The sequence below is a fragment of the Condylura cristata genome, unplaced genomic scaffold, assembly GCF_000260355.1.
Source record: "Condylura cristata isolate star-nosed mole 26May11 unplaced genomic scaffold, ConCri1.0 scaffold00049, whole genome shotgun sequence".
In the NCBI taxonomy this organism is placed as follows: Eukaryota; Metazoa; Chordata; class Mammalia; order Eulipotyphla; family Talpidae; genus Condylura; species Condylura cristata.
The window spans coordinates 803,223-817,535 of record NW_004567150.1 but is presented as its reverse complement, the minus strand read 5'-3'; the positions used below and the strand labels follow the sequence as shown (position 1 = coordinate 817,535).

Below are 14,313 nucleotides of genomic sequence, written 5' to 3'. Positions count from 1 at the left end.
AAAAAAAGATTTATTTATGCAGACAAGAACTGGGGTGCAGGCCAGAGGAGTGGAGGTCAGCAGATTCACCAGAGACAGAGTGGGGAGCAGAATAGGGAGATAAACTGAAACTACTGCTGAGGGGAGCATCGGGCGTGTCAGAAGAGGTCTGCAATGCCATGTGGGTCACCTGCCTGGCGGGAGATTGAACTCGTGCTGTGGTGACCATCATGGATAGTTTCATAATGCTGTGCTTTGACCCGTTGTGCCAGGGATGCCCCAGGACAGTTTTTCTAAGGAATGAGTGAGTGCTTTTCTTTTCAATTGGGTATATATTTGTTGTTGTTGGCTAGAACTTCCAGGATGATGTTTAATAGAGCAGAGATATTGTGAATGGGAATCCTAAGATTTTATTATAGAATTTGGTAGAATGTAGAGAGCACAGCAGAGTAAAGTGGTAGACCATGGGTGTGTTGATAGTGGGTGCACCACAGTGGGGAATACCAGGAAGGGAGGATTGTTAAACTTACAAAATACCAACAACAGTGTAATCCAACATTACCTTAATGCAAATAATTAATTTTTAATTATTTTTTTGTCGGTAGAGTACTGTTTTTAATATGAAGAAGTTTTTTATTCCCATATCTGAAGCATTTATATCATGACAGTATTGAATACTGTTAAATATTTCTTGTATCTTTCTTAATAGCACTGCAATGAGTGTTGTCTTTCCTTTTTTCCTTACTATCTAAAACATTTATAGGAATTTCTATATTTAATCATTCCTGACTTTGTGTTGTAAAACATTTGCTGGATAATACATTTAATTTCATATAATGAATCCAATTTTATTAGGATTTTTTTTTTTCATTAATGTGGACAAAAAGAAATTTGTTTATAGTCTTTCTCCTGCTCTTCCTGTCCAGTTTTGGTATCAAGAATACTTAACTCAGAAAGTAAATTGGACCTTATCTCTTCTTGAGAGGGGAGTCTCTGAATCAGTTCCTATACATTTGGGATTATCTGTTTCATGAAGTTTGTCTATAAAGCATTCTGAGTTTAGTCTTTGAGGCAGAATTAAAAAAGGAGGACCTTTGATTGCTGGGATTTTACTATTTTTAACCCAATTTAGAAATAAGATAAGATATAATATGATATAGTTCTTTAGTACATATTTAGTTTTTTAAAATGTGACTTTTCTCTAATGTATTTCCTTTGATCTAGAAGTTTAGGACATAATTTGGGAAATTTTGATGTTGCAGTTAAGAATGTGAAGAGCGGGCCCTCCTTGGTGATGCAGTGGGTTAAAGCACAGCAATAAGAAGCTAAAGCACTTCAGCATGAGTTCAATCCCCACCCCAGAGGTGATCCACATGGCCCGGCAGATCTCTCCTGACCTGCCCACTGCTTCCCTCAGCAGTGTACTTCAATGATCTGTCTGTTCTGCTCCCCACTCTCTCACCACCCCTGCACCTCTGGCCTGTACCCTAGCTCTGTGTGCACAAATAAATAAATCTTTAAAAAAAAAATGTGGGCCCTCCCTGGTGGCGCAGTGGGTTAAAGCACTGCACAAAGAAGCATAAGCCACTTCCGCATGAGTTCGATTCCCGCCTGCCCCGGAGGTGACCACATGGTGTGGCAGACCTCTCCTGACCCGCCCGCTGCTCCCCTCAGCAGTGTACTTCGTCGATCTGCCTGTTCTGTTCCCCGCTCTGTCTCTGGTGAATCCTCTCACTGTCCCTGAGCCTCTGGCCTGTACCCCAGTTTTGTATGAATAAATAAATAAATCTTAAAAAAAAAAAGTGAAGATCATTGGAAAGTAAAGAAGAAAATAGACCCTTTGAGTCATAATGTTTTTTCTATCAACAGACCATCTGTTCCTGTTCAGTTCCAATACTTTTTGCCAACATACCCACCTTCTGCATACCCACTGGCAGCACACACCTACACCCCAATCACCAGTTCCGTGTCCACCATTCGACAGTACCCAGGTAAGAGCCTCCTGTTAAAATGACTTAGTTTTTTAGTTGTTGCAAATAATGAGCAAGCAATTGATCATTGGGTATGTCTACTATGGGATTTAATAATCCCAACTTTTTTCAGGTTCAAACTTTATGCTAAAGTCTATAAAATGATTTTTACTTATGATCTTTGCATGATTTTAGCCCATCCTGAGGATAATTAGGTTAATGGTTTTTGTTAGACCTTAAAATGGTAGTACAGTTAAAATGGACAAAGCTGTACTTTGTGATACTTCACTCACTTTGTAGGATACCTCCTGTCTTTTTAGTTTTAGTTTTACATTTAGCATCCTGAATGTAGAGAGTGTTCTTTTCCAGACAAAAACAATGCTTAGAGCGAAAGGTTTGTGTACTATTCTCCTGTGGTACCCTTGGCTATCTTTTCCATATTGTGGGTGTCCTTCTGTGAAATTCAGGACGATAGAAGGGCTTGTGGTGACTGTATGCCTGGCAACTGAAGACTGAATATTTTCACTAGTAGATTTTACACAATCAAAATGCAAACCAAATATTTCTGATGAGAACTTAGTGTCTGAATTAAACCATACTTTAAGATATACCCTGAATATTGAAGACTTGGTATGCAAAAGAGTATATAAAATATCTTAAGATGATTCTATAGAGATCACATTTTAGTATTTTGGATATTTTTGGTTAAATAAAATGTCATTAAAATTAATTTGACCTGTTGCTTTTTACTAATGTGGCTACTGGAAAATTTTAAATTGGGTATTTGACATATTTCCCTTGGGCAATACTCTAAAACTGTCAAATACTGTAACTTGTTTAAGTAGCTTTAGAGATAGGCTCCTCAATCTCTGAATTGCTTTCATAACCCAAAAAAAGAAAGATCTTCTGTTTTACAAATAGTGAGAAATCCCTTCTTTTTTTGTTGCTTCATGGAAATGTTTTCAATTTTGTTGAGTGTTTTTCATATACGTAGTAGATAATGTAGATTGTGTGTCTTATAGGAAAAAAGCTACAATTTTTGTTCTCTCCTCACTGGATATATAGAATTTAATATTTATAACTACTATATTTCAGAAATGTCCATGATAGTAGTTTGTGTGTTAAAGATTTCTGACCTGGAAGTCATGGCTGTATCTCAGAAGCTTGAGGCTTTTTGTCTGCTTATATATAACCTCCAATGCCTTAACATTAATAATTTGGCACAATTGTCTGGCTCACATTTGAAATTGAGTTTGAAATTGATTACTTTTTCTTGTTCAAGTCCTGTTTCCCAGTAGCCTACAGAAAGAGTATACCAAATTGGCAAGCATGGGGGGGGGGGGTCCCCGAGTATATGGCTTTAATTAGCACTTTCTTTCTCTCAAGTGAAAAATTTGTCTTCACTTTAGGGTTTTTCTCTTTGTGTGAACTATATCATATCAGATCTAACATTCTTGTAGTCACTTTATGCACCATTTTTAGTTTCAGCTCAGGCTCCAACCTCTGCCATCACAGCTCAGACTGGTGTCGGGGTGGCATCGACAGTCCACCTAAACCCCATGCAGTTGATGACAGTAGATGCATCTCACGCTCGACATATCCAAGGGATCCAACCAGCACCTATCAACACACAGGGAATACAGCCAGCCCCCATCGGGACCCCAGGAATACAGCCAGCTCCAATTGGCACACAGGGAATACACTCAGCAACCCCAATCAGCACGCAAGGACTTCAGCCTGCACCACTGGGTTCTCAACAGCCTCAACCGGAAGGAAAGACTTCAGGTAATTTTAATTCTTTGCATGATATTTCTTGTGTAGGAAAGAAATACATGTGGGCTTAAATCCTGGTTCTGTCCCTACTGCCTTAGTGGTCTCAGTTAATTTCTCTAGGTTTTAGTTCCCTCTTATACTCCAGGTTGCTTTGAACTTACTTGTCAGGTTCATTATCAGAATTAGAAATTACATGAACATCTCAGTTGGCTATTTGTGCAAGGAGAAACACATTCTATAAAGCGCTCTTAGTTGAGAGAACAGATTCACCCATTAGCAATAGTGTTCTCATTTTTAATATTTTCATCAGTGTTGCTTGGAAAGCTGTAGAACTAAGATGCACTGAAATGTTTGGGATTGTGAGTCAGCATGTTTTATAAAAACTACAGGAGAGTATTTCTTGAAGTATACTGTGTATTTTATGTATTTTTCATTTGTAATATGACTATAAAGCAAAGAAAAAGGGTTATTGATCATGCCTCAGTAGACTTAGTAACTCTCATTTGGACATCTGGTTTAGGCAGATACAGTTTATGCACCTCCCATCCCTTCTTGAGCTTGGGCAGTCATGACACTGGTACTCTGGTTCTGGTGATCCAGTCATTTTCTTTTGTCTTATGTGACATTTTAGTAATGTTTTCTGTTTTTCTCTCTTTATTGTTCTTTCCTGTCCCCTCTCTTCTTCAGCAGTGGTATTGGCTGATGGAGCCACAATTGTAGCCAACCCTATTAGCAATCCATTCAGTGCTGCTCCTGCAGCAACAACTGTGGTGCAGACCCACAGCCAGAGTGCTAGCAGCAGTGCTCCAGCCCAGGGCTCATCCCCCCGGCCAAGTATACTCCGGAAGAAACCTGCCACGGATGGGTGAGTACACACACAAGTGCCAGGTGGCAACTCTAGTGCTCACTATCATTGGTAAAAGCAACAGGCACTCTACCAGTGCTGGCAGAAAACTGCAGTTGCCCCTCTTCTGTGGCATTTTTAAATTTCCTCCAAAGTATCTTGACCACAGGGTTGCTTAATAGACCCTTGTTGAGCTTGGACTGCAGGATGCCAAAGGTCAGCAGAGTGTCAGTTTACAAGCATCTGTTGGATACAAGTATGGCAGTTCTGGTTCTGGAGATTTCATCTTAAACTCGCTGAAGGCCCTTGGCAGTGAAAGCTTCAGGCTTATCTAGGTGGGAATACTAGTGTGTGCCATATGAATTATTGTTCAGGGCAGGTGGCTTCCTGTAGGTACTAAGAATCATATTTGGTAGCAAATCGTGTTCTGTGTTGCTTTATAAGCTTCTGAGTTGATGGGTCATAAGCTGGGCTTGAAAACTTTGCCGGTAGAAGGTGAGCAGTCACGTTTGAGACAGGAGTTCTGTGTATAACTTAGCTGATAGTGTCAACATCAGCATTTTAAAGCCTAGTAAGAACTTAAATTGCTGGATCCGGGAAGAATTTTCAGATGTGCAGTGCTTTGCTTCGACAGCCTCTGTTTTAAAGATAAATTACTGATCTATCCATTGATGAAAACACAAGGCAAAGCTTGTAGTTAGGAAGGCAGAAGAACACGCCTAAACTTCCATTCAAAACCTATAGAACTTCAGTAAAAAGACTTTAAGAAAAAAACTTATAAACACAAGGAAGGAGAGATGGAGGATACGACACATCAAAACTTTAAAGTTAGAGATTAGACAGGTGTTGGCTCCCTAGCTATGAGGAAACTGAATGTTCAGACCGCAGAGACATTGAGGACCATTCTTATTTAAATTCTTCAAAAGAACCACCAGAAAACTGGCCATGAAAGGAAGCTGACTGAAATCAGTTTGAGGGGTGATTATAGCCCTACATGTCCCTGTTTAATCACATTGGTGTGCTTCCCTCCTCCTCCACACTCAGCTCCCTGGACACTTGCAGGTGATCCCCTGGAACAGCAGATAACGGAGCCATGACTACTTTCATAGAAACAAAGTAGTGATTGTGCATTTTGGAATGCTGAGGTTTCACATCAGCTCTCCCTTCTACCTGACAGAACCCTGGCAGCCAAACCACACTGTATAGACAGAAAGGGAAGAGAGGACTATTTTCAGGACAAGTCTAAAGATACCAACACTAGGGCTTCCCTCTGGCCAGGGATCAGATGATCCTACAGAGAACCTTAAAGTAGATAAACCCTCCTGCAAAGTCAGAGCTTTCATCAGCTTTTTAGTACCCTTGGTCTTCATCATGTGCTTAAAACCAAAGGTATCTGAGGGGACTACTAACAATGCAAGATAGAAATCATAGCAAACATGCTTTTAAAAGCACTTAGGAAAATGCAAGGTCATGCAAAGGCAATAAAGCTAACAACCAAAAAAGGAAAAAAAAAATACCCAAGATAAAAGCTGTTAGTAACATCTTCCATGACCAAAAGAAAAAATTACCTCCACAAAAAGGGAAGGCAACACTACAAAATGTAGATTTGGAGAACAAAAGAGTGTGTCCTGAAACTAAAAGTAGGTAGCAGAAATCAGAAAATAAGTGATTTAGTTAGAAGTTGGGGAAATTCTGAACAGTAGAACAAAAAGACAAGGTAGAAAATGGTCAAGAAAATTAAAGAACTAGCTCAGGATAGTCTTACGTTTCATTATGGGATTTAAGTGAGGGAAAGAGATGGTGAGTCACTTAAAAACAAAACTCATTGACCACATGGTGTAGCAGACCTCTCCTGACAGGCCCACTGCTCCCCTCAGCAGTGTACCTCATCGATCTGCCTGTTCTGCTCCCCACTCTGTCTCTGGTGAATCCTCTCGCCGCCCCTGAGCCTCTGGCCTGTAGCACAGTTCTGTATGCACAAATAAATAAATCTTTAAAAAAAAAAAAAACTCATTGAAAATTACCCAAATTGAAGACCTGAGTTTCCTGATTTGAAGAATCACAACAACCTTGGCACAGTAGATGTAATGGGCACAAATAACTCAAATCAAAATAAAACAATTTTGAAGTTTCACAGCACCAGGAAAAAATGACCTGCCCCTTCTCCCATACCTTGCCTTACAAAGATCTTCAGCTGCGCCCTCTGTGATTCATCTAAATGCTGTGTCCTTGCTTTTTCCGGAGCATAAAGCCAACGATGTCTGAGGGGACTTCTAACAAGGCAGGGTTCCTCAGGGTCTCCAATGCCCTACACTCCCAAGTGACGCGTGTCTGTCCTCACCATCCTTCTGTCAGTGCACATGGAGTGGGATAGCTGTCAGCACCTGGTCTGTGTTGACGTTTCTTAACATTTATATATGAAAAAGTAGTTTCATGTAGCCAAGTTGTTTCAGACATAGTGAAAGGTTTGCCAATCACCAATCAGGTACTAACCTTCACATTCAAATTAATTTTAAGTGAAATATCATTAAGATTTTTGCTACTTGGTTGCACTTGCTACCTCTCAAGTGCTTAGGAGAGGAGCACCTGTGGATGGCTAGTGGCTAGCATGTTGGACAGGGCAGCGCTAGATGCTTAAGCAATTCAAGTATGATGTTGGAGGATGGTTGTATATCTGAAAATTCTTTTTTATTTTTTTTTTCATCTCAATTGTAATCCCCGTGGTGAAAATTCTTTTAACTTCGTCAATTTAATAAGCTCCCAGCCTAGCTTCTCAGTTACTTGAATGTGTTTCCTCTCTAAGCACCGGTTCCTCCTCAGCACACAAGGTTCCTTATAAACACACAAGGAAGGAGAGATGGAGGATACAACAGCATCAAAGCTTTGAACTGAGAGATTAGACAGGTGATGGCTCCCTCGCCGTGAGGAAACTGAATGTTCAGTCCGCAGAGAAGTTGAGTTGAGGACTGTCCTCACTTAAATTGCTGAATCTTCAAAAGAACCACAGTTCAGCCTGCTTTCCTTGGCCTTTTCTGTCCCAGTGTTTCACAATCTCCTCTCCACCCCATCAGCAGCAGTGCCCTAACTCCCAGCTGTACCGGGAGCCTTTAGTCCCGACCTGCCTTTTCACTTTCTTCACTGCCTTTCAGCGCCCCTTCTCTGCTCTTACTGAGTTAGGTTGCATGGTTCATTTGCAACCATTTCCTTTTTTTTGCACAGTGCTTCAGCTTCCTTGTCACCTTTACTTTGTCAGAACCAGAATTAAATCACTTAATTTGTGCTTGTAGATTACGGCTGGGAAGGCAACCATGTTCACTGGTGTAGTTTCACTGCACAAACCTCCAGTAGGACCTTACAGACCTCCACATATATTGCCACTAAATGACACTGTCTGCTGGACACATTTGCCTCGCTCAGAACCTTGTCCCCATAGTCACTGTAACTGATGAATTTACTGTTTTGTTGTTGTTGTTTGTTTTTTCCTTTTTTTTTCCAGAAAATGGAAACAACTAAAAGAACTCTCCAGCCTCTAGTTGTCACCTTCTCTAACCTGTTAGCATCTGTTACCCTGCTCTGCTTCCCACCTGTCACTGTAAATGAACTCTAGGGGTTCTCTCCACAGCACATGAGAGCTCCAAAACACTAAGTTCCAAAGCTCTCATATGTTCATCTCATCAAGAACAGAGAGTTCTCACACTCTCCCTCTCTCCTACACAATCATCTTTTCCTTGCTGGTGGGTCATTTACAGAATAATATAAAGCTGGCAGTCATTTCTTCCATCTTCAAAAAGTTCCTTCTTTTGAGCCACTTGGTGCCACTATCTATCTATCTAGCTCTTTTTTTTTTTTTACTCCTGTTTGCAGAGAAAATAAAAATGGCATTTATATTTGCCATCTTCAGTTTTTCCCATCTCTGTCTTTCAGTATTTTCATTGAATGTATGTAATAGCATAATGGGTTAGCACAGAGTGAATACAATATTCAACTCTGGATAAGGCAATAAACAAAACCTTGCCAGCACTTTCCTTCCAAAGGTAGCCATTCAAGTTTTCTTTTGACCTGATAGGTTTTGCCTCTTTCTGAACTTAGAGCATTATATGTTAACCCCCTTTTTTTTTTGAGTCTAGCTTCCTTCACTTGTTTTTATGTGATTCATCCGCATTGTTTGTTGCATTTTGTAAGATGTTGATTGTATTGTGATTGTGATTTTTTTTATTGCCATATAAAATGCCTTTTGAAAAAAGTATACTTCATACAGAATGAGGGTACAGGCCAGAGGTGCATAGGTGGTGAGAGGATTCACCACAGAAAGAGCAGGAAGCAGAACAGGCAGATTGATGAAGTACACTGCTGAGGGGAGCAGCGGGTGAGACAGAAGGGGTCTGCTGCACCATGTGGATTAGCTGCCTGGTCAGGGATCGAACTTGTGCTGAAGCAGCAGCAGCTAGCTTCGTAGTGCTGCACTTTAACCTATTGCCCCACCAGCGAGGGCTCCTAAAATGCCATTATATAACAGTGCCATAATAAATCCAAGGATAATTTGATTTTCCTAGTCTTTGGTCATAATGTCCTGAGCATTTTTTGTGTGTGACCTTTGATGCATGCATAATTACATTTCTGGGTTGTAGGCTGTGGTAATGTTCAGTTCTAGCAAGTACTGCTAGCAGTTTGCAAGGGCTCATCCCCATTTACACTCCCATAGGTGGGATCACTGTGCTCATCACTACTGATAATTGCTACCAGCACTCTCGTTAAGTTGGGACATTATATGGTCTTACAGTGGTACTGTATCTCATTGGGTGGTTTTGTTTGATTTTGATTTGGGGGATGGGTAGTAGAGTTGCTCTTTCTTTTTGTTTCATAGAAAATTTCAACATAGTAAGATTCTTTAAACCTAAGTGTGTGTATATATATTCATATCCAACTTCACTTAGCAACTCATTGGGCCAATTCTGTTTAACCACATGCCTAGCCTACCCTCTAGTGTACATTTTGAATCAAATCTCAGCACATTACTTTATTCATATGTATTTCATCATGTTTGTTTAGAAATAACCCACCTTAAAAAGACATACTAGTGCCATAATATCAGCAAATACCTAGTCATTGTTCAAATTTCCAGTGGTTTCAATTGTCACAGAATGCACAAGCATTCTGATAAGGTGCACATTATAATTCATTACTGTCTCTTAAGACAGTGTGTAGTTTTCCTACATGTACTTTTTTCTTGTAACTCATTTGTTGAAGAAATTTGTTTTGTTGTTGTTCTGCAGAGTTTTCCTTCTCCCTCCCCTCTGGTTTTGTGCACTGGAACCCATTGTATTAGCCTCCTAGAGCTACTGTAGCAAATTTTGGTGGCTTAAAACAATAGAAACTCATTTTCTCAAATTTCTGATGGTCAGAAGTCTGAAATTAGGGTGTCAACAGGGTTGATTCTAAGTGCTCTCAGGAAGAATCTGTTCTGTGCCTCTCTCAGCTTCTAATGGTTATGAGGGACGCTTTACTCACTTCTTAGCTCATGAACACAGTGCTCCAGTCTCTGTTTCTGTGTTCATGTGATCTTCCCTTTGTATCTTTCTGTTAAATCATTGAATTTAGAATCTCCCCTAATTAGAATCATTTATCCAAGCTCCTTAATTACATTCACAACACTATTTTTCACACACAAGAACCAGGGATTAGGTTTTAGATATATCTTTTTAGGGACTACATTTCAACATACCCTCCCCCCACACACATCTTTTCTAAATTGTTACTTGAATTTTAGGTTTAAGTAGTTTCACCTTTTTCCTTTTTGAAAGCAAGATAACTTTGTAAATTGTACTAGGAGACCTATGATTTCTGGTGGTGACCACTTAGAAAATATGAGCAGTTTTTGCTGATCAATGCTTAAATCCATTAATTATTAGGTGCTGCAAAATAGCCATTTTCTTTTGAACCCACTTTCAACTTGAGTTTGCTCTCACCCCCCTGACAAAACTAAGTATGTCAGGACGACTAATGGTTTTCATTGCTAAAACCAGTGGTTAACTCTTAGTCTAAGCCATTATGTGGCCTCTGCTGTATGGTGCAGTTAGTTGATCACTACCTTGATCAATTTCCTCCAAATGACTTACCCAGTTTACCATAAAATCCATAGACATTATAAATACTTACTATGGGTTTAAATTTTAATGTTAAGTAAAAAGATGTGGTATGCCCAAAGAGGCAACTAAAAGAATCACAGTGATTGCTTCCTGAGAAAGAGGGTGTGAGAGAGGCAGTAGGGAGCTCTGGAAAAGGAACCTATTGTATTTTTGTTGAAGGCTTTTTAGTACTGTTTGACTTCTTTAGTTGCATGCCTATATTTGATAACATTTTAAAATTCATTGAGAAAACAATTAGCAAATATGGTGCTTTTATTTTACTACAGGGTCTACTAGTAAATGTGTGTCTTGTATTTCTTGTCCTCTAATGCCCTCTGCCCTCTGATAGCTGTTCTCTGGGTTTGTCTCTTATTTTTCAGAATGGCAGTTCGTAAAACCCTCATTCCTCCTCAGCCTCCTGAAGTGGCTAGTCCTCGAGTGGAGAGCTCTGTGCGGAGTACATCTGGGTCACCTAGGCCTGCAGGGTGAGAACATAAATGTTCTTATCACTCTTCCAGCTGCACGTAACTAGAGAGGAAAAGGGCCTGATGCGTGTGACAAAAGTCACATCATTTGCCTGTGATATCTTTTTTAATGTACTCGCTAGCCACGGGACCTGGATGTGTTTTTCTTTTCTTTCTTTTTTTTTTAAACTGAAGTACCATTGTTTTACATCCTTGCTAGTGTTTTGTTTTTCAGCCTCTGATCTTTATGTACAAAATGGAGATACTTATATAGTATTTACTTCAGAGGAGCCTTGTGCATTTACATGAGATTATACTTCCAGGAAGGAGCCTGTCATAGTTGTTACTGTTGTCAAAAAAAGATATGACAACAGTTAATACATGTTTTTTCGTTATAGTACAGTTAATACATGTTTTTTCGTTATAGTCTTATTTCCAAATGATTTTTCAGGGAAAAAGTGATAATACTTAGGGAAAATCTCTGTCCCACCTTGCCAGTCCCCCTCTGGAATACAATCTGTTATTAACACAGTGGACAACAGTTTGTTAAATATCTTTCCACATCTTTTTCTAAATACACATTTAGATACATTGATTTTTCTTTTTAACTAAGACAACGGTTTTATAGCATTATCTGTGCTGTGGGGGGTATAGATTCGTACCTCTTTGAATGGTTACTACCACACAACATCTATCACCAAAGCACCAACTAAGCCTCTCCTCATTCCATTGGGTCTCTTCTACCTCTGGCTCCCCTTTCTGTCTGGCAGTCTCTGTCTTGCAGATTCCAGCTAAAATTGGTTTAGTTTGATAGTCTTAAAAAAAAAGAATCTTGCAATTAGATTGCATTTTTATGTATCCCAATAATAGCCTAGCATGTTAATATACTTGGGTCCATTTCCTCATAAAACTTCAAGGAAAAAATTATGTGTATTGTTTTAGAATTTGGAGATTTGTAAGAGTGACTAAAGTAGGCAAAGTGTCCATTCTCCTACATTAACATTCCACTGAGTATAGAGAAGTAGTAAATATCTGAAGAAAAAGAAGGTAGTATAAAGGAAATATAAAGTGATGGGAGGAAGAGGTCGCCACTTCTCACATAAGGCTCTCTATATAGAAGTTTTGTTTTGTTTTGTTTTGTTTTAAGATTTATTTATGCATACAGAAGTGGGGTATAAGCCAAAAGTGTCAGTGGGTGGGGGTGAGAGGATTCACCAGAGTGGAGAACAGAACAGGCAGATGGACTAAAGTACACTGCTGAGGGGAGCAGTGGGCAGGTCAGGAGAGGTCTGCCACACCATATATAGAAGTTTAAAAGCCTGAAGGAAAAGCCCTTTCTGCCCCAATGTTGGACGCCCCAATGTTGGCCTGTGCAGGCTGAGGGAAGAGCTGGGACTCAGACTTGGAGGTGGAGTGCTTACCGTCATCACTTCAACAGCAGTGCAGGAATGTGAAAATATATAGGCTCAAACTGTGCACAGTGTCTTAGTGGAGGAAATTATGATTATTCTAAGTTTAAAATATTTGTGAAAATGTCTTTAAATGTAAGTTAAACTTAAAAAATGAAAAAAGTAGTAAAAATAGTGACTCAGTACACTGTATTTTTAAATAGTGAGAAGGTAACTTTGTTTCTAGAAATAAAAGTAACAGTAAAATAAAATAGCAGTATACAGGATAAAATAAAAAGTATACAGGAAGAGGAATTCTTTTTTTCTCCAAAAGGGGATGTGTAAAGGACACTTGGCACATACACAAGCGGGCAGAAAGAACTGCCCATAGGGACAGGTTTGGTAAAAGAGGCCTGCATATTCACAGGTGGGGCAGCCTTGGCGGGAGCTGCCTCTGCTGCTTTGCAAAGGGAGAAGGTTGGTGAAGAGAAACACCTGTACAGGCACAGGTGGGCAGGAGAGCTGCTGCCTGCAGGAGTTCCTTTAATGTGAACTATTTTCCACATTACTTCCGGGACATCTTCATTCTTTCCATCAAAATCGTCACACCTTAACTAATCCTGGGGGTCTGGGTGCACATTTCACAACAACATTTTTCTTTGTCCTAGCAGCTTCCCTAGATAGCTTAACATTAATCAGAATTCGTGCTTACTTTTGAAGCAGTGAAGTCAATCATTTTTGTATTTTTTTTCTCATTCTCCTTGTAAAGGTCAGTTTCCTTCAGTGTGACTAACTTAACACTTTGGGATTTTGTGCGTGTGTGTGTGTGTCTATGTCTTTATATATATAGTTTGCAAGGTAGAAGGAAATCCACTGTTTCACCATATTGATTTTCTGTTTCTACTGCAGCTTAAACTAAATTGGCATTTCCAATCTATACCTGTTTGTATTATCATGAAATATATTTCCCCATTTTTTCCGCATTGTTGCTAACAGTAGATACTGAATTTTTCAAATGTAATTCATTGCTTTTCGTTGTTTACAATGTTTTAATAAGCAAAGTAATGTATGCAGTTCTTTTGAAGTGCTAGAAAAAACTGTTCCTAAAGGTGAAAAGCACTGAAGCATGAGACACTATCCCTTGTAAGCACCAATATGCATGAAATATGGTTGAGAAAGGGTATTTATAAAGAACCTTCCCTGGACTTTATGGTACCAACGAGTTGTGGAATTAGGGACCACACAAGCACCCATTCTGGCCTTGTTTGCCGCCAGCCGTCTATTTATGCCACCTAGAGGAATTTGTGTTGTGAAAAAATAATGAACTGAAAGCAGGATCTGCACACTCCCACGCCCAAATGAAAGGAATCTCATGTAATTAGCTGCTTTTAGAAATAGCCCAACTCATTCAATGATGAGTAAGAAAAGGTTATTATGAATATAGCAAACAGTACAAAAAGAGCAACAAAATATACTAATTTGTTCACAAAGAATGTTCACTAGAAGAAAGTTGAAGGGATAGATGAAATTTGTAACAAAATTATTTGACTGTGAATTTAAATTTTGTAATGACGATAACCACCAACTCTGTGAATGTAAACAAAGTTGGAATACAAAGACTCCCAAGAGTAAAAGACAAAACATGACATGAGTTTGTTATATTCATTAAGGATCTAGAAGCCATCACTGAACAATGACAAAATTAAAACAAACTATGTAGACAGTGAGGATAGAAACGAAAATTTAAGTTTTTTAAAAATTTCAGGGCCC

The 14,313-nt window shown here is 39.3% G+C and overlaps 1 protein-coding gene across 5 annotated transcripts in view; it reads left to right on the top strand.

Annotated features, from left to right (window-relative positions):
* SAP130 (Sin3A-associated protein, 130kDa) overlaps positions 1–14,313 on the top strand; it is a 62,234-nt gene that overhangs the window by 29,585 nt on the left and 18,336 nt on the right. For 2 of the 5 annotated variants that reach the window (XM_012734190.1, XM_004694886.2), the window contains exons 12-15: positions 1,849–1,970; positions 3,432–3,734; positions 4,410–4,587; positions 11,072–11,176. In XM_012734190.1, the coding sequence (XP_012589644.1) occupies positions 1,849–1,970; positions 3,432–3,734; positions 4,410–4,587; positions 11,072–11,176 (708 nt within the window). The remainder of the gene's footprint in view (positions 1–1,848; positions 1,971–3,431; positions 3,735–4,409; positions 4,588–11,071; positions 11,177–14,313) is intronic. The other 3 variants (XM_012734189.1, XM_004694887.2, XM_012734191.1) reach the window with 3 other exon arrangements.